Source organism: Symphalangus syndactylus, chromosome 12 (assembly GCF_028878055.3).
Source record: "Symphalangus syndactylus isolate Jambi chromosome 12, NHGRI_mSymSyn1-v2.1_pri, whole genome shotgun sequence".
Taxonomy (NCBI): Eukaryota; Metazoa; Chordata; class Mammalia; order Primates; family Hylobatidae; genus Symphalangus; species Symphalangus syndactylus.
Window position 1 is genome coordinate 66,367,061 of NC_072441.2, and position 20,949 is coordinate 66,388,009.

The following is a 20,949-nucleotide window of genomic DNA, read 5'->3' on the forward strand; positions in this document are numbered from 1 at the left end:
GCCATCTCTCCTCTCCTCTGAATTTCACTCCTCAAAAACAAATAACTTTCATCTTTTTTTTGCTTCTACTATTTTTGACACGTTATAATTGTGCATATTTATGGGGTAGAATGTGATATTTCAATACATGTATACAATGTGTAATGATCAAACTATATCTATCACTTTGAACATTTATCATTTCTTTGTGTTGGGTTCATTCAAAATCCATCCTGCTAGGTATCTGAAAACATATAATAAATTGTTGTTAATTATAGCCACCTTACAGTGCTACAGAACACTAAACCTTATTCCTATCTAGCTGTACTTTTGTATTTGTTAACCAACCGTTGGCTATCTGTCATTCCCTCCCTCTTACACTTCCCCACCTCTATAACTACTATTCTACTCTCTACTTCTATGAGATCAACTTTTTAGCTTCCATGTATGTGTGAGAACACGAAGTATTTATCTTTCTGTGCCTGGCTTATTTCACTTTGCATAATGTTCTCCATTTTCATTCATGTTGCCATGAATGACACAACTTCATTCTTTCTTACAGCTAAATAGTATTCCATTGTGTATATATACCACATTTTCTTTGTCCATTCATCTGTTGATGGACATGTACGTTGAATTCCATGTCATGACTATTGTGAACAGTGCTGCAATAAACATAGGAATGCAGATATCCCTTCAACACACAGATTATCTTTCCTTTGGATATATACTGAGACTGCTGGATCATATGGTAGTTCTATTTCTAGTTTTTTGAGGAACCACAAGACTGTTTTTCATAATGGCTGTACTGATTTACATTCACACCACCAGTATATAAGAATTCCCCTTTCTCTGCATCCTTGCCAGCATTTTTTTTTTGTCTTTTTGATAATAGCCATTCTAATTAGGTTGACGTGGTATCTCATTGCGGTTTTGATTTGCGTTTCCCTGATGATTGGTGATATCGAGCATTTTTTCATATACCTGTTGGCCATCTGTATTGTCTTCTTTTGAGAGATGTCTATTCAGCTCATTCATCCATTTTAAAATTGAAGTATCTGGATTTTTGCTATTGAGTTCCTTATATATATTAATCCCTTTTCAGATGAAAAGTTTGCAAACGTTTTCTCTCATTCTGTAGGTTGTCTCTTCAATCTTGATTGTTTCCTTTGCTGTGCAGAAGCTTTCTAGTTTGATACAATCCTATTTATCTATTTTTGTTTGTTACCTGTGCTTCTGAGGTCTTCTCCATAAAATCTTTACCCAGACCAATGTTCTGAAGCATTTCCCCTGTTTTCTTCTAGCAGTTTCAGGTCTTACATTTAAATCATTAATCTATTTTGGCTTGATTTTTGTATATGGTGAGAAATAGTGGCCAGGCGCAGTGGCTCACCCCTATAATCCCAGCACTTTGGGAGCAGCCAAGGTGGGAGGATACTTGAGGTCAAGAGTTTGAGACCAGCCTGGACAACATGCTGAAACTCTGTCTCTACTAAAAATACAAAAAGTGGCTGGGCATGGTGGTGGGCGCCTGTAATCCCAGCTACTCAGGAGGCTGAGTGAGGCAGGAGAAGCACTTGAACTGGGAACGTGGAGGTTGCAGTGAGCTGAGATCACACCACTACACTCTCATCTGGGTGACAGAGCAAGACCCTGTCCCTTAATTTAAAAAATAAAAATAAAATAATTTGCACATGCTAATTCTTAATTACGTCTTAAAAATTAGATATTCAATCATTAAAATTAATGCCAAAATTAAAGGTTACCGTAATTTGCTGTTTACCTATTATGGACATTGAACCAGTATTTATCTTTAGCTTTGTTTAAACAGATGCAGTCAATTTCTCTTGTGGATCTTATATATTCAACTCAGCATAAGCTGTAGATTTTACAGAAAAATGTTCTAAAACCTTAAATGTAATAAAATTAAAGAAGGAATCAAAATTTGAAAATAAGGCAACTTTGCTGGGCGCGGTGGCTCACGCCTGTAATCCTAGCAGTTTGGGAGGCCGAGGCAGGTGGATCACAAGGTCAGGAGTTCAATACCAACCTGGCCAAGATGGTGAAACCCCGTCTCTACTAAAAATACAAAAAAATTAGTCGGGCGTGGTGGTGGGCGCCTGCAATCCCAGCTATTCAGGAGGCTGAGGCAGAGAATTGCTTGAACCCAAGAGGCGGAGGCTGCAGTGAGCCGAGATCATGCCACTGCACTACAGCCTGGGCGACAGAGTGAGACTCCGTCTCAAAAAAAAAAAAAAAAGAAAATGAGGCAACTCAAGGAAAAAATCCTTTGAAGAAACATGTACACTAATTTTTGAAACATGAATAATTTTCATGAGAATAACAATTATCTTGTGTACTATATTCAAAATCAGAAATTAAAAATTTAAAGGTAAAAATATTACTTTTTACCTTTTTGGACATTTGTCCCAGTGCTAAGCTTTCTGGACATTTGTACCAGTGCTATTCCCCATCACTTTAGAGCCAAAATAATTTTTCTACTTTCTTTGCTTTCTAGACTTTTCTCCAACAATGTTACAGAGTTAGAATTAGCATTAACTAGAGGTAAAATTATCCAAAGCTCCCTTAGCAATCGAAACACATTTATTCACTCAGTCAACAAATATTCGACAAGTATCTTCTATATATCAGATAATCTGCTTGAGCTAGGTATAAATAAGTCAAAACATGGCTCTATCTTCAAAGAATGTACAGTACAGAAGGGAAGACAAACAATAAGGCCAAATGTACAAGGGTTTCTCAGGAAAATGCCCTCTGAATCCCGTTTTTTTATTTCCTAAAGGGATAGAAATCATTAATAAATTTATGACTACTGATCTTAAGGGAGATTAAAAAAGTCACCATATACTGTTGTATATTTTGCACTGAGGGAGAGTAAAAAACACATTCCATACTTTAGAATCCTTCTGCTTTATCTTCCACCATGCATGTATGTATAATAAGAGGAAGTACATGCCAGGCACTATCCTAAGCACTTTTACATATAGTCATGCATCACTTAATGTCAGGGATACATTCTAAGAAATTCATCTTTAAGTGATTTCACTGTTGCCTGAACATCATACAGTGTACTTACACAAATCTCGATGATATAGCTTGCTACACACCTAGGCTATATGGCAGCCTATTGCTCCGAGGCTACAAATCTGCCCAGCATATTACTATGCAGAATATTTAGGCAATTTTAAACACAGTGGTATTTGTGTCTAAACCTAAAAAAGGTATAGTAAAAAAATGGTATAAAAAATGGGGCTGGGTGTGGTGGCTCACACCTGTAATCCCAGCACTTCAGGAGGCCGAGGCAGGAGGATCACCTGAGGTCAGGGTTCAAGACCACCCTGGCCAACATGATGAAACCCCCGTCTCTACTAAAAATACAAAATTAGCTGGGCGTGGTGGTGGGCACCTGTAATTCCAGCTACTCAGGAGGCTGAGGCAGGATCGCTTGAGCCTGGGAAGCTGAGGTTGCAGTGAGCCAAGATCACGCCATTGCACTCCAGCCTAGGCGAAGAGTGAAACTCTGTCTCAATAAAGAAAAAAAAAAAAGATAAAAAATGGTACACCTGTATAGGGCACTTATCATGAATAGTGCTCTCAGGATTGGGAGTTGCTGAGTGAGTCAGTGAGTGAGTGGTCAGTGAAAGTGAAAGCCTAGGACACTGCTGTAGTACACTATTGTAGCCTTTATAAACACTGTAAACATAGGCTACACATTTTTTAAAATCTTCCTTTCTACAATAATAACTTTTTTTTCTCTGAGACAGAGTCTTGCTCTGTTGCCCATGATATAGTGCAATGGCACGATCACAGCTCACCACAATCTCATCCTCCTGGGCTCAAGCAATCCTCCTACCTCAGCCTCCCAAGGAGTTTTTGTTGTTGTTGTTGTTTGTTTTTGTAGAGAAGGGGTCTTGCTTTGTCACCCAGGCTGGTCTCAAACTCCTGGTCTCAAGTGATCCTCCTGCTGTGGCTTCTCAGAGTGCTAGAATTACAGGCATGAGCCACCTCACCCAGTCTGTTCTATGATAACTTAACCTTAGCTTACTGTAATGCTTTTACTTTATAAGCTTTATAATTTTTTAACTTTTTTACTCTTTTGTAATAACAGTTTAGAAACACACATTTTCTTTATATCTTCATAAGATTTTTTTTTTTTTTTTTTTTACTTTTTAAATAAAAACTAAAACACACGCACACACAGCCAAGGCCTACATAGGATCAGGATCATCAATATCATTGTCTCCCACCTCCACAACTTGTCCTACTGTAGGGTCTTCAGGGGCAATAACACACAGGGAGCTGTCATCTCCTATGATAACAATGCCTTCTTCTGGAATACCTCCTGAAGGACCTGCCCGAGACTGTTTTACAGTTAACTGATTTTTTTTTAATAAATAGAAGGAGTCCACTCTAAAATTAAACAATTAAAAGTATAGTATAATAAATATATAAACCAGTAATATAGTCATTTATTATCATTATCGAGTGTTAGGTACCATACATAACTGTATGCTATACTTTTTATGACTGACAGTGCATTTGGTTTGTTTACTCCAGCATCACTCCAAACACATGAGTAATGTGTCGTGCTATGACTTTAGGATGGCTACAAAATCACTAGGCAATAGGAACTTCTCAGCTCCATTATAATCTTATGGGACCATTGTTGTATATGAGGTCCATTGATGACAGAAACATCATTATGTGGCACATGACTGTACTTAAGTTAACTTATTTAGTCCTCATAAATGTCCTATGAGATTGGTACCTTTATTATCCTCACTTTACAGATAAGGCAACCAAGGCAGAGATTCCAACCCTGTCATTCTCATTCCAAAGTCTGTACTCTAACCACTACACTATCCTGCCTTTCGCTATATGACATAAAATGCATCCCTAATCAAAGTAGAGAGAGGTTTTGTTTAAATCAAACAAGACTGCTTAACTTTGAGGTTCAATGGGCATTATGAGTGGATTTCCTTATTGGCCACAACCTCTACCTCAGCAGCCCAGGAAAAGATTGTAGGAGAGAATCAGAATAATCACTAGTTGCCAGAGTAGCGGTCTGGAAACTCTGCAGATCCCCAGCTGTAGGCTGTACGCAGCCCTCTCTATTGTTTGCCCCCAACATAACTGTGCAACATCATCACAAGCTCAGAACCACTTGACAAATGAAGTCCCCACTTTTTGGAAGAGGAACAAAAACACTGGAGGTATTGATGCAATATAATTGGACTTTGTATTAAACAAGGAATAAAAAACAAGTGAAACCCTGTGACAAATCTCTATTTCCTACTGTGCTGAAATTTTCTATTTTATTGCCATCAAAAGAATTGAGTTATCTATACAGTCGGTACAGAGAGGGAAGTTACCCCTGATTTGGTGCATATGATGAACAACAAAATAACAATTACAAGGCAAGTATAGCACTACAGGAACATCCATAAAGGACACCTTATTCACATTTAAGAAGTCCAAGAAAGATTTCCACAAAGAAAAATAGTATCTAACCTGATACCTGAAGGATATATAAGAATTTGTAAAGTTGCACATGGGATATAGCAAAATGAGGAATCAAGAAACACATACGATCACACCTGTAATTCCAGCACTTTGGGAGGCTGAGGCAGGCAGATTCCCTGAGCTCAGGGCGACCAGCCTGGGCAACATAGTAAAACCCTGTCTCTACTAAAATGCCAAAAATTAGCCAGGAGTAGTGGCTATGAGCCTGTAGTCCCAGCTACTCGGGAGGCTGAGGCAGGAGAATTCCTTGAACCGGGGAGGTGGAAGCTGCAGTGAGACAAGATCATGCCACTGCACTCTAGCCTGGGTGACAGAGCAAGACTCTGTCCTGAAAGAAGGGAATGGAAGAGAAGGGGAGGGGAGCTGGAGAGCGGAGGGGAAGGGAGGGCAGGGCAGGGCAGGGCAGGGCAAGAAAGAAAGAAAAGCATATGAGAGGACCCAGGAATAAGAGAGAGCATGGTAAAACTAAAGTAAGTTTGAGAAAGCCTAAAGCACATAGTGGAAGTGAAAAGAGGTCAAGACATAGGGGAGAGAGGTGAACTTGTGAGACGAGCAGAAGCCATAATGTGAAAACTATAACCATGCTAGGAGTATGATTTTATTGTAAGGGTACTAGGAAGTCAGGAAACAGTTTTAAATATGAGAAAAACAATCAAATTTGTGTTAAAACAGAAACCAAAAAACAACAACCTGGCTTTGTTATAAAGAACAGATGGAAGGTAAAGAGAGATAGGAAGCAAGAGAAAGCAGTAAGAAAGTTAAAAAACCTACTCCAGTAATCTAATCAGGAGTGGACAAAATTTTTCTATAAAGGGCCAGATGGCATTTTAGGCTTTATGGACTGTATCAGGGGTCCCCAACCCCCAGGGCATGGAATAGTGGTCCATGGCCTGTTAGGAACAGGGTTGCACAGGAGGAGGTGAGGGGCAGGTGAGAGAACAAGGGAAGCTTTATCTGTATTTACAGCCACTCCTCACTGCTCAAATTACCACCTGAGCCCTACCTCCTGTCAGATCAATGGCGGCATTAGATTCTCACAGGAGTGCAAACCCCACTGTGAACTGCACATTCGAGGGATCTAGGTTGTGTGCTCTTTATGAGAATCTAATGCCTGATGATCTGTCACTGTCTCCCATCACCACCAGATGGGACTGTCTAGTTGCAGAAAAACAAGCTAAGGGCTCCCACTGATTCTACATTATGGTGAGCTGTATAATTATTTCATTACATATTATAAGGTAATAATAATAGAAATAAAGTGTATAATAAATGTAATGTGCTTGAATCATTGTAAAACCATCCCCCCACACCAGTCCATGGAAAAACTGTCTTCCATGAAACTGGTCTCTGGTGCCAAAAAGGTTGGGGACTGCTGGACTATACAATCTCTGTCACAACCACTCAGCCACTGTGGCACTAAAGCAGACACAGACATTGAATATAAATATGTAAAGCACTAAACCCGGCTGTGTTTCAGCTAGATTTGCACATAAGCAATAGTTTGCCAACCAGATGAGTAGACAATAGGTTAGACCAGGTAATTAGAAGCGTGAACCGGGAAGAGTACTCATACTCAAAAGATATTTAGCAGGTATAATCCAGAAGTATTGGTAACTGAAAATGTGAGATTAGTGTGAAGGTGAAGAACTCGGCCGGGCGCGGTGGCTCACGCTTGTAATCCCAGCACTTTGGGAGGCCGAGGCGAGTGGATCACGAGGTCAGGAGATCGAGACCACAGTGAAACCCCGTCTCTACTAAAAATACAAAAAATTAGCCGGGCATGGTGGCGGGCGCCTGAAGTCCCAGCTACTTGGAGAGGCTGAGGCAGGAGAATGGTGTGAACTCGGGAGGCGGAGCTTGCAGTGAGCCGAGATTGCGCCACTGCACTCCAGCCTGGGCAACAGAGCGAGACTCTGTCCCAAAAAAAAAAAAAAAAAAAAGAAGGTGAAGAACTCTAAACCCTGACTTTAGTACTTTAGCAATTCACTGAATAGGAAAGGTAAGAAAACGAAAAGTATTGGGTCATGGGAGGAAGGTCACATTCAGCTCACATTCCACTGGCCAAGCAAATCCCATGACCAAGGTGGAAGTCTGTGGGGCCAGGAAGAATTCTTCTCTTATAGGAAGGCACTGCAACTCACATGACAGTAAGTGCAGCCATATAATCTTCTTACAGGTAAGAATAACTACAGGTAGTGAATAATTAGGAAAATTACTATAATATACAGTTCAGTCCATCTGACTCTAAAGCTCTTGCCTAAATGCTAAGGAGATTTGTTGGTTTTGGCACCGGTATAAATAAAGCGTATTGGTATAGCCAATATACGTAAATACATACCTCTAAATCTACCTATCGCATATGGAAATATACGTATATCCTATTACTCAGGTAACATCATTTAATATATTATTTGGTTTTGGAGGAAAAATGTTTTAAAATTAAATCTTTATTTGTACTAAAATAATACTCATATTACAAGGCTAAGAAAAAATAACATTCCAGTCTCACCCTTCCTTACCCTTGATTCATACATCCTAGCTATTTCTTCTCTTTACTTCTAAAAAAAAGTTTACAGTGCTTTCATCAATTTCAGATGTTATCCATTCATTTCTTACTGTTGAAGATGAGGAAATAACTCTTATTTAGCCTTTCTATGCCTCAATTCCTTCACCTATAAAAAAGGAAAGATAATAGCACATACCTCATAAGATTATCATGAGGATCAATTGTGTGTGCTGCTTAAAACAATGCAAGACATACCACACACTATTAATGATTACAACATCACCAAACACGCACGCCCTCCTAAACTATAGTTTTTTCCCCCAATAGAGTTTTATCACAAATTTTTGTTAAATCAATGTTCAGAGGGTTATAATTACATAAATATTGTTCACAGCTAAGCCAAGTAGTGAACCATTATATTTTCCTCTCATAAATTTTTTGCTTGTCCTAGAACCATAATTGCCTCATTTTTTTCATTCACTTAATCTTCTATTACTAATTCATCTTTAAACTCCCTCTGTTACATATCTGCTTCCAATATGCTCAAACACAACATATATCAGTTTAGTTTTCCCCTTCAAGATGTCTATACCAATTTTCTGTCCTCATACTCCATTCTGGACTGGTTGTTTTCTAGGTCAGATATAAGCTATCATCCTGAGACATTTGCAATTATCCTGGAATTCTTTTTACTTCTCTGTGTTGGCTATCCTGTTTTCTGATACTATGAATTCCTTTCTGGCTTATTCATGGATTATAATACAGTACATGTCCTCCCACAGCTTTCTGAGAGAGGGAGTATGGGATATGAATTTTGAGACTCGAAGTTCAAAATATATCAGTGGTGCCTTTGCACTTGATTAATAATTAGGCTGGGCATAAAACTTCAGGTTGAAAATCACTTTCTCTCATGTGCCATTGTCCCTCACCTTCCACTGAACATTCCATTATCTTTTAGCTTCCAAATGAGCTAGAAGTTGCTGCTGAGGGGCAGTATCTCTGACTCCCAATTTTTGTCTACATGATCCGTTTTGATCCTTCACTCTACTCCATGCTTAACCCAAGCTCTAATTCCAAATGTTCTGAAATTTCATGATAATGTTTCTCAGTGCTGATGACTCAAAAGATCCTTTTATTTTCCTTTTTCTTTCGAGACAGAATCTCGCTTGTCGCCCAGGCTAGAGTGCAGTGTTGCATTCACAGCTCTCTGCACCTTTGAACTTCCAGGCTCAAAGGATCCTTTCACCTCAGCCTTCTGAGTAGCTGCGACTACAGGCACACACCACTATATCCAGCTGATTTTTTAATTTTATTGTAGAGATGGGATCTCACTTTGTTGCCCTGGCTGGTCTCAAACTCCTGGGTTCAAGGGATCCTCTTGCCTCAGCCTCCCAAAGTGCTAGGATTACAGGCGTGAGCCACCATGCCCAACCAATAGATCCTTCTAATCTGGAAATACATACACAGTACTGCATTTCTGGGGCAATTCTTTTTGAATTATTTATTAATTTCTTCTCCACGTATTTCCTTTTTCTGGAACATTTATTAGTTGGATATTACATTTCCTGCATGAACTGCACTCACTTTGCTATTTTCTTTTTTGTCGTTCATTTTTATACTACTTTTCTGGGAAATGGACTCAAATTTATCTTCTAACTTTTCCACTGAATTTATTTTAATTTTTATTTATTTATGTGTTTATTTTTGAGACAGGGTCCCACTCTGTCGCCCAGGCTGGAGTGCAGTGGTGCAATCACGGCTCACTGCAGCTTCGACTTCCCAGGCTCAGATGATCTCCCACTTCAGCCTCCTAAGTAGCTGGGACTACAGGCACGCAACGCCAAGCCCAGCTAATCTTTTTGTATTTTTTGTAGAGACAGGGTTTCACCATGTTGCCCAAGCTAATCTTGAAGTCCTGGGCTCAAGCGATCAGCCTCGGCCTCCCAAAGTGCTGGGATTACAGGCATGAGCCACTGTACCCAGCCACCACTGAATTTATTCTGATTATTTTTATTTTCTAGTCTTCCTACTTTCTAATCTATAGTCTATTTTTTAAGCATTCTTAATTTTTAAATTGACAGATAATAGTCTATGTATTTAATGTGTACAACATATTCTGAAGTAGATATACACTGTAGAATGACTAAATTAATATATACATTACCTCACATGGTTATTATTTGTGTGGTGAGAACACTTAATATCCACTCTCTTAGCATTTTTCAAGAATACAACATACTAACTATAGTCACCAATGTTATACAATAGATCTCCTGAAGATATCTCAGTCTTTTTATAGTATCCAGTTCTTTAAAGGTAGTAATTATATCTTTAAAAACACTGTTTTTATGATTCCTGCATTGCTTCTTTTCTGTTTTCTTCTTTGTCTTTAGGTCTTAAATATTTGATGATCTTTAATTATCCATTTATAACTAACAGTCCTAACACACTGAATGCAAGCTCAGTGTGCAATGAGTGAAGCATTTTGAATAGTGGACCTCACTATAGAGGCGTGGCCAGTCATTTCACTTTTCAGTATCCTTAGGTTCTCTTTGGTTACTCAGTTTTGACGAAAAGAAATTCCAGTCTTCTGTTTGCAGATTATAAATCTGACGACCAGACTTTCACTTAATCCCCATTATTAGTACAGCATCTCACCAGACTCTGATTTGTTTCTGGTCTTCCAGAATCCAGAACTTCTCTGGCTCAGCCTCTCCAGAGAGCAAGCTTCAATCCGGTCTTCTGTCAGAGGAAGATAAGGGTAACTATGTGGCTACATGGAATAAGGAAGATCTGGGGGTAGGTCTATTATCCCTTACACACATGCTCAAACAATCCGGTCTTTAGTTCTTCCTCACTCCTACAGATATACCTGATACATCTAATTCCTGAGTCTTTCAGATGTTAATCACAGGGGTTTTACTTGTTTCCTATTGGCTTTCCCTATTGCAGACACTTAGGAGTTTTACTTTCTTCATTTTCCAACCTTCGAAATTGTATTGATAGCTCTCATTTACTGTAGCCTCTTCTTCCATTCTTTTAGTCCTTGCGGGCTGCCATGATTTTTTCTTATTTATTGTACTTTTAAGGAGGTTTTAGGAGAGATTAGTTCATGTATCTGAACTACCATTTTGGGCTTTTTTTTTTTTTTCAGGACAGGGTCTTGCTCTATCACCCAGTCTAGAGGGCAGTGGCACAATCATAGCACACCACTGCCTCAAACTCCTGGGCTCAGGTGATCCCCCCGACCCAGCTTCCCCAGTATCTGGGACTATAGGCACATGCCCACCACACCCAGCTAATTTTTTTATCTTTTTGTAAAGCTATGTTGCCCAGGCTGGTCCCAAACTCCTGGCCTCAAGCAAAAACCTCAGCTTCCCAGAGTGCTGGGATTATAGGCGTGAGCGACCACGCCTGGCCTCAAACTGTCATCTTTAATGAGGAGTGTCAGTGTCATCTATCATATGGCCACCATCCTGCTTAAATAAAACATTATAAATACAGCTGAAGTAGTCTCTGTGCTTCTGATTAGCCTTTTTTATTCTCTAAATACAAAACCATGCTATCTTCAAACAGTGATTTTTGTTCACTCTAATATTAATTTTTAAAAATAAAACATACAAAAAAGAAAAGATAATATTAATTAATATTAATTAGAATGTTTTGCTCATCTTAGCAAATGTATCTCAAACAGTACGCTAAATAGTAAAAGGGGCCGGGCGTGGTGGCTCACGCCTGTAATCCCAGCACTTTGGGAGGCCGAGGTGGGCAGATCACGAAGTCAAGAGATCGAGCCATCCTGGCCAACATGGTGAAACCCCACCTCTACCAAAAATACAAAAATTAGCTGGGTATGATGGCATGCGCCTGTAATCCCAGCCACTCGGGAGGCTCAGGCAGGAGAATCGCTTGAACCTGGGAGGCGGAAGTTGCTGTGAGCACTGCACTCCAGCCTGGGCAACAGAGCAGGACTCCGTCTCCAAAAAAAAAAAAAGAGTAGTAAAAGGGGAAATTCTTATTTTAGGCTTATTTTGGAGGACTAAGTTACGCTCCATCACTGAAAATAATGTTAGACATTAGATTTAATATATTCTCTCAGTTAAAAAATTTTAGGGCTGGGTGTGTGAATTTAATATATTCTCTCAATTAAAAAAATTTAGGGCTGTAATCCCAGCACTTTGGGAGGCCAGGGAGGGAGAACTGCTTAAGCCCAGGAGTTCAAGACCAGCCTAGGCAATGTGGTGAGACCCTGTCTCTACAAAATATAAAATATTTTTTAAAAATTTAGAAAACAATTTTAATTGTGAATATGTATACATTTACATTTTTGGTGTACTATATTATGATTTTCCCTACTTTTTTCTATTGGTATAATTTTTAAAGTAGCTTTATTGAGGTGTAATTTACATACTATTAAACTAACCCATTTTTACAGATTTAGTAAATAATTTAGATTTTTAGTAAATTTGTAGAGTTGTGCAATCATTATCACACTCAAGTTTTAGAACATTTCCATCACCCCAAAAAGTTCCTTTCTGCCTGTTTGCAGGAAAGCCCTGTTCCCCTCAATCCATAGGCAATCTTTGATCTGTTTTCTATTTCTATAGATTTCTAGAAATTTCATATAAACAATCACACAATATGTTGTACTTAGCATAACATTTTTTATATTCATCTATGATGCAGTATGTATTAACAGTTTTTATTGCTGAATTTTATTTCATTGTATGACTATAACACATTTATTTATACCAATTGATTTACCAGTTGATGGACACGTGGATTTTTCTTACTTCTGACTATTAAGAATAGTGCTGCTATGAACATTTGCATGTATTTATGTTTTCACTTCTCTTGGATAGAAAATGTTAAATATAGTAGATACCCTAAATATAGGTAGATACCCTAGGAGTGGAAATGTTGGGTCATGTGAGAAGTATATATTTAACATTTTAAGAAACCACCAAACTATTTTCCATTTTCCATGCCCACCAGCAGTGTAGAAGAGTTGTAGTTCCTCCATCACCTTGCCAACATGTGGTATCATCAATCTTTTTAATTTTGTTCTAACAGATGCATTAGAAATGCAGTAATGTAAATCTTCCAACACTATTCTTTTTAAATTTGTTTTGAATATTCTACATCCTTTGTATTACATACATACATTTGAGAATTAGCTCATCAATCTCTACCAAAAACAAAATTCTGCCGGAATTTCGAAGGGAATACATTGAATATATAGATACATTTGTAGAAAACTGACATTTTAACAATATTGAATCTTCCAGAACATGAACATGAAACGCTATTCCATTTATTTAGACCTTCTTTAATTTCTCTAGGCAATGTTTTATAGTTTTCCGTGTATGAATCTTACACTTCTTACGTCAAACATTCCTAAGTGTTTTATTCTTTGTTGCTATTATAAAATTGTTTTCTTAATTTTATTTTTGAATTACTCATTGTTGGTATATAGAAATACAACTGATTTTTGTATACTGATCTTGTATTTGAAGACCTTGCCACATTCATTTGTTACTGTAATTTTTTATATATATTCTTAGATTTTCTAAATATGGGATTATGATGTCATGAGTAAAGGCAGTTTTCATATTCCTTTCCATCTCAATGCCTTTCATCTCTTTTCCTTTGCTTATTACATTGGCTAGGACTCCCAGTACAATGTTAAATAAAAATGGTAAGAGCAGATTTCCTTGCTTTGTTCCTGATTTTAGGGGAAAACATTCAGTCTTTAACCACTAAGTGTGAAGTTTGTTGCAGGCTTTTCCTAGACAACCTTTACTACGTTGAAGAAGTTCCCCTAAGAACCTAGCTTATCGTTAATGGGAATTGAATTTTGTTAAATGCTCTTTCTGTATTTACTGAGAAGATCATATGATTGTCCTTTATCCTATTAATAAGGTATATTACATTACTTTGTTTTCAAATTAATGCATTCCTGGGATAACTCCCACCTGGTCACAGTAGATGAGCCATTTTATGTGTTGTTGAATTCGTTTTGTTAATATCTTGTTAAAGATTTTCACACATACATTCATAACGAATGTTCTTATGATGTCTTTGTCTGGTTTAGGTTTCAGGGTAATACTAGTCTCATAGAATGAGCTGAGAAGTATATTTCCTTCTCTGTTTTCTGAAAAAGTGTGTAGAATTAGTATATTTGTTCTTGACCTAATTAACTGCTACTCATGCTTCAGATCTCATTTTAATCAATTCTTTAGCAAAAGCTTATCTGACCTTCTTAACTAGGTTCTTCTTTTTTTTTTTTGAGACAGAGTCTCGCTTTTGTTGCCCAGGCTGGAGTGCAACGCATGATCTCAGCTCACTGCAACCTCCGCCTCCCACACTCAAGCGATTCTCCTGCCTCAGCCCCAAGTAGGTGGGACTACAGGCGCGTGTCACCATGCCCAGCTAATTTTTAGCAGAGAAGGGGTTTCACCATGTTGCCCAGGCTAGTCTTGAACTCCTGAGCTCATGCAATCTGCCTGCCTCGGCCTCCCTGCTAGGATTACAGGCATGAGCCACAGTGCTCAGCCTTTTTTTTTAAAGGCAGGGTCTCTGTCATCTTGACCTCCAGGCTTAAGCAATCCTCTCACCTCAGTCACCTGAGTAGCTGGGACCACAGGCAGATGCCATCATGGCCAGCTAATTTATTTTTTGTAGAGACAGAGTCTCCCTATGTTGCCCGGGCTAGTGTCAAATCCCTGGCCTCAAACAATCCTCCCACTTTGGCCTCCCAAAGTGCTAGGATTACAGGCATGAGCCACCATGCCCAGCAACTAGGCTCATTTATTTCCCCTATTATAAGTATAGAAGCTTGTAAACAGCCCTCTTCTCAGTATTTGCCACAAAGTAATTTGCATTTATTAGAAAGATTCTTTTGATTATTCTCACCCACTTTGTCATAAATTCCATGAAAATAAAAATATTGAATATGGCTGGGCAGAGTGTCTCAGGCCTATAATCCCAGCACTTTGAGAGGCCAAGGCGGAAGCATTGCTTGAGCTCAGGAATTCGAGACCAGCCTGGACAACATGGCAAGACCCTGTCTCTACAAAAAATTTAAAAATTATCCAAGCCTATTGGTGCATGCCTGTGGTCCCAGTTACTCAGGAGGCTAAGGTGGGAGAATCACTTGAGCCCAGGAGGTTGAGGCTGCAGTGAGCTGTGTTCATGCCACTGCACTCCAACTTGGGCGACAGGGCCAGACCCTGTCTCGAAAAAAAAAAAAAATGATTGAATGTTTTTACTCACCATTATGTAGGCATAGGTAGTGCCTGACACATGGTAGGTAAGCAGTCAACAAATATTTGTTGAATAAATATGTAATGGATGCTTTCATTTTATTTTTGGTATTTCTTTCCCCATTTTACTTTGGTTGATTACTATTTTCTTTCTCTAGATTCTTCAATATTAATATGATTCATTGTAAACCTTCCTAGTCAAACTAGACATTTTTTGTTAATATAGACATTGAGAATAATAAGTACTACTCTGGAAATATTCCATAGATTTTATTATAATGTCTATATTTTTATTTCTATCTATTTCTATCTTTCAAAAACACAAATATGATGTGACTCCTCTACTCAAAAACCATTAAAACCTTTCAATTTTCTACAGAATAGTATATAAAGTTCTTAGTAAAGCAGTCAAGTAACCTCCAAATAGATTTATGGCCTATCACTCCATCTATGTACCTTATTCTCCAATCATATTGGACTACTTACTTGCTCTTCCTCTAAACAAGTCTTATACTTCTGTTTGTTAATACTTTTCCTCTTGTGCTCAGCACCCAACAAAATGCCTTAAACATTGTAGTTCAATAAATGCTTATTGAAGAGTTCATACCATTTTTCATGACCCAAGTTAAGATTTTCAAAATTTATCTTTTATAACTCAGAATTATACTTTTACATATATAATTTTAAATTATATAACAGTACTGTGATATGTTAATATTTTCATTTTAAATTTTTTTTTGCTTTTTTATTTTATATTGTTTTTACTTTTTGTTTTCAAAAAATTGTATTTGTGTTAATGTATTTTTAAATTTAGCATTAATTTTTTTGTATGCTACACTTTGGTCATTTTTTAAGACTTAAGCGTATTAAAAAGATATCTGGGCTTTTCTCCCATCACTATCAGACTGTGAAACCCACGAAGGCAACAATCACATCTATCTTTTTCACTGTATTCTCAGTACCTAGTACAAGAGTGGCACATTAGTTGAGTAATTTTTTTTTTCAGCTTTCTACTATCACACTGAAAGTTCAGTAAATGTTTATAGTTATTTTACATTTCATTCTTTCCACTGCTGCTAAATTTAAAAGCATACATTAAGGCGTGGTTAGGTAGATTACCCTATGAGAGAACAATGAGTAAAAATATGCATGATGAATGGGGTTCAATTAACTATAGCAACAGACAAGAGTTCCTAGTATGAATCAAGATGTTCTAAGAGTAGGAAACAAACACACTTCCTACCCTTGAGGCCTATGAACACACACAGGTTAACAAATAACTTTGATATGGTGCACTAAAAGGAAGGTATGTATTAAATGGCATGGAAAAGAGTGAAGGAAATCAGGCAGGGCACGGCGGCTCATGCCTCATGCCTATAATCCCAGCACTTTGGGAGGCTGAGGTGGGTGGATCACGAGGTCAGGATATCGAGACCATCCTGGCTAACATGGTGAAACCCTGTCTCTACTAAAAAAAAATACAAAAAATTAGCTGGGCATGGTGGCGGGCCCCTGTAGTCCCAACTACTCGGGAGGCTGAGGCAGGAGAATGGCGTGAACCCAGGAGGTGGAGCTGGCAGTGAGCCGAGATCGCTCCACTGCACTCCAGCCAGGGTGACAGAGTGAGACTCTGTCTCAAAAAAAAAAAAAAAAAAGGGGGGGTGTGAAGGAAATCTTTAAATTGGCTAGGGGAAGAAGGTTAGATAACAAGGCTAGAGATCACAAAACAAGATCAAACTCCACTTCTATGCTGTTTCCATTATACCATACTTACTATCAGTGATGTTTAGCAGCTCACAAAAAAAATAACAGGACAGGCTTTAGAGAATCACAAAATAAAATCTGGGGACTTATTTATCCTAACCCCATCTCCCACTAATATAAATAATCAAGGACTATACCAAATTGTGAAAAGTTAGTCGGCTACTTGTCGTTCAAGTAGCTTTCTGTTGATTGGCCTATTTAACAGAACAGATAATATTAAGTTGTAGTCACCCAGTTTTTTAAAATATTAATGAAGGGTCTGCTGCAAGACTTTTTGAAAGATAATCCGAAAACAAGAATCAGCTGGCATTTATCAGCACTTTCCAAGGAAGTGAGGCCCTGAATCCATAAGATTTAATAAGTATTAAAGTCGCAGAGAGTTACATTCTTTTGAGGGCCAAGGATGGTTCTTGTAGGCTTTTCCACATCTCAAGACTATCCAATTACATTTGGTTACCAAGCAACCATTCCATGACGAATTTGTACCAGCATCCCCAAATGGCTTAACCCCACAACTCTGACTTTGGAATATTAGAAGATAATTTAACCCTCTCCTCCCCTATTATAAGTTAGTAAACTGGCATTCTGAATTACATAACAGTTTTTGGTCACTTAGTATAAAATAAGAATCCTCTCAGTTCTAAGAGCTGTGTAGAAAAAAAGTTTAAGAACCTAAAAAACTTAAAACCATACTCTAGGCCAGGCGCGGTGGCTCACGCCTGTAATCCCAGCACTTTGGGAGTCGGAGGTGGGCAGATCTCAAGGTCAGGAGATCGAGACCATCCTGGCTAACATGGTGAAACCCCGTCTCTACTAAAAATACAAAAAATTAGCCAGGTGTGGCGGTGGGCGCCTGTAGTCCCAGCTACTCTGGAGATTGAGGCAGGAAAATGGCGTGAACCCGGGAGGCGGAGCTTGCAGTGGGCCGAGATCACGCCACTGCACTCCAGCCTGGGCGACAGAGTGAGACTCTGTCTCAAAAACAAAACAAAACAAACAAACAAGCAAAAACCCATACTCTAAGCCAGTGATTGAATAAAATGGGGGACCACAGGCTGGATTCAGGCCACAAATGGATTTTATTTGGCTTGCAGAGGAGGAGGAGGAAGAGAAGGAAGAGTCTCTTAAAAATCCCACATAAAATGCACAATATATTTCATATAAAAATGTGTATTTCCAGCTTCTCTTGAAAAATCTGAAACTCTGGCAATACTTGGACTTGCACTGCCATGTAGTAAAAACTAGCCAGAGCTAAGTAACCCCAGCCCTATTTATATGGGACATTTGCTGTCTAATTCATTATAGACCAACTCACTCCTTTCTGTTTTCCTGATAGAGGCCAAAAATCAAGTGTCACTTCTCATTATGCTTGCACTGCTTTTCTCATAACCTTCAAAGATTAAAGAATGCCATAGTGGTAGTTAAATGCAGAGTTTACCAGGTAAGTACAATTCCACTCTTCATATTAATGCAGTGAAACATAGGCGGAATCAAAGAAACCAATTTACCTTAATCTGAGTCTGTTCTATTGACTTTTCCCATATCTGCTGATCGTAGGCTCCAATCTGAAAGAGGAAGTAGTCTATTAGTTAAACGATGCAAAGGAAATCCTTACATTATTAAGTCAAGCCTCACAAAAGTCATGAGCCTATTAAGTATCAATATGCTATGTGGAAAATGTGCTTCTGAAGAGTTAGAATAAATTAATACTTCGAAGGACTGTTTCCTTCAAAAATCTAAAATAGCTGGACCTAAAAGTAAGTCCAAAAGCAATGCCCAAAATATTTCAAATTAAATATTACCTTAAAAGATATTTCCACTTCTTGGGCGGGCATGGTGGCTCACGCCTGTAATCCTAGTACTTTGGGAGGTGGATGTGGGTGGATCACCTGAGGTCAGGAGTTCGAGACCAGCCTGACCAACATGGTGAAACCCCGTCTCTACTAAAAATACAAAAAATTAGCCGGGCGTGGTGGTGGGCGCCTGTGATCCCAGCTACTCCAGAGGCTGAGCCCGGGAGGCGGAGCTTGCAGTGAGCCGAGGTCGCGCCATTGCCCTCCAGCCTGGGCAGCAAGAGTGAAAATCTGTCTCAAAAAAAAAAAAAAAAAAAATCCACTTCTTAAGGAAAAGAGCAATAGAAAAACTAGAGAGGAATAAAAGATAACGAACAGCTCAATAAGATTGTTGATAGTATCAATCTGAGCTGTGCAGATACAGGTTTCATGTCTTTTTTGTTTTTAAGCAGTTTGATCAGAAGCAAACTTTCAAAGCATTGCGGTGGCATTGTGTATGCAGCCTGAAGGGAGGAGGCTTGTAAACCTTATTCTGGGACCTGAAACCGGTTTAAAAGACATAATGACCTTGTACATCTTTTTTTTTTTTTCATTTATGTTGAAGTATACATGAACACCTGGCACTACCAAACTCGGGGGAAAGTAATATTATTTGTGGGAGCTTTTTGCAGGAAGAACGCTTTATAAATAAAAATATATATATATTGGTATTACCTTCTTTTGGTACCACGATATAGCATCTCTCTCATTTGAGGCCATCTGTGTCTCCAGTCAGAGAATGGGATTTCACTGAAAATGAAGGAAAACCAATCGGTGAGTCCAGCTGCTGAAGGTTACTCTCCCAGTTTGGGTAGGACGCGAAAACCGCTTCTCTCAGCCTCTCCATGAGCTGCTCTTTCTCCAGCTGTTTGCCAGGGAAAACACAACAAACAAACAAAAAAAACTGGCGCAGCGGCGACCGGAGAAGCCTCTGCAGTATTTCGGGCGAGCGTGTTCGTGGGTGCGGGGGAGGGGCAGGGGCGGCCGCTGGAGTCGCCCGGCACCCGCCTCCTTCGCTCGCCGGCGTCCGGCTCTCACCTAGTGCCCGTTGCCCCGCGGGCCGGCACCCGGGACCTTCGTCCTCAGTGCCCGGGGTCCCACCGTGAGGCCGGGGGCGAGGCGGCGGGCCAGGCAGGCCGCATCTTCCCCTCTAGGCGGAGACGCCGGCGAGGCCGTTACCATGGAGACCGCAGAGGCCGCCCCAGCCTCGGAGGCAGCCGGCCGCCCAGCGCCCTGAGGGCGGAAAATCGATCGCCGGTCCGAGCCCGCCTACAGGGTCACGGACTGACCAGAAAATAAGCAGAGAATGAACTAGAAAATGCGGGGGATTAAAAGTGAAGGAGGTCTTCGCTAGGCCTCCAGTCGCCACGGCGACAGCAAAAGGCTTTGTGCCCAGCTGGAAAAGACAGGTGCAAAGGCCCCGGACCCCGACAGCCCGGGAGCCCGAGAGGCGGCGGCGGTGGCGGCGCTCGTCTCCTCCGGGCCGCGCCGGGCTGCAGTGACTCAGCCGTCTGCGATCTGGGCTAGAGCCGCTCAGCCGACCACCGGGCAGCAGCCTTCGGCTTCCGCTTTCCGGCTTTCGCCGCCGAGGTGGCTCCGCCCCTGGCCCAGGCCTTCCCGCCCAGCCTCTGTCCAGGCTCCGGGTCCGAGGGCCTGGGGGAGTCGCGCGTCGATCGATGGCCAAGAGCAGCTCCCTCAGATCACCCTTCAGGCCTCGGCTTAAAAGTCACTTCTTCACAAACGACTCTCCCATCTAGCTGTCTAAAGGAGGTCGGTCCTGATACTCTAGTAGCTCCCGCCTCACGTCTTTGTGGCACTCATCTTCGTGTTTCATGGCTTAATCTGTTCCCCAGTGGGCTGCGGGCTCCATGAGGTCAGAGACTGGGGCCTGGCACAAGCCTGGCACTTAGGTTCCCAATGTTTGTTGAGCGAACGAACGAATGTTTGCGTGAATTTATGCTGCCCTGGGAGGAAGGGCCAGGCTGCGGCTTAGTGACTCCCTTCCTCTCCCGCCCCTCAGCAGCTCTGGGTCTGGAGCTTTCTAGTGCTCAAAGGTGTA

The 20,949-nt window shown here is 40.1% G+C and overlaps 1 protein-coding gene across 20 annotated transcripts in view; it reads right to left on the minus strand.

The window, feature by feature from the left end:
* Positions 1-20,941, minus strand: part of PHTF1 (putative homeodomain transcription factor 1) — a 63,240-nt gene extending 42,299 nt beyond the window's left edge. For 3 of the 20 annotated variants that reach the window (XR_010117502.1, XR_010117503.1, XM_063625787.1), the window contains exons 1-2: positions 19,566-20,941; positions 18,567-18,623 (exon numbers count right to left, since the gene is read on the minus strand). Coding sequence is in view for 14 of the 20 variants with exons in the window: in XM_063625787.1 (XP_063481857.1) it covers positions 18,567-18,623; positions 19,566-19,610 (102 nt within the window). In the remaining 6 variants the exon portion in view is untranslated. The other 17 variants (XM_063625779.1, XM_063625777.1, XM_063625778.1 and 14 more) reach the window with 17 other exon arrangements.
* Positions 20,942-20,949: the final 8 nt, after the last annotated feature.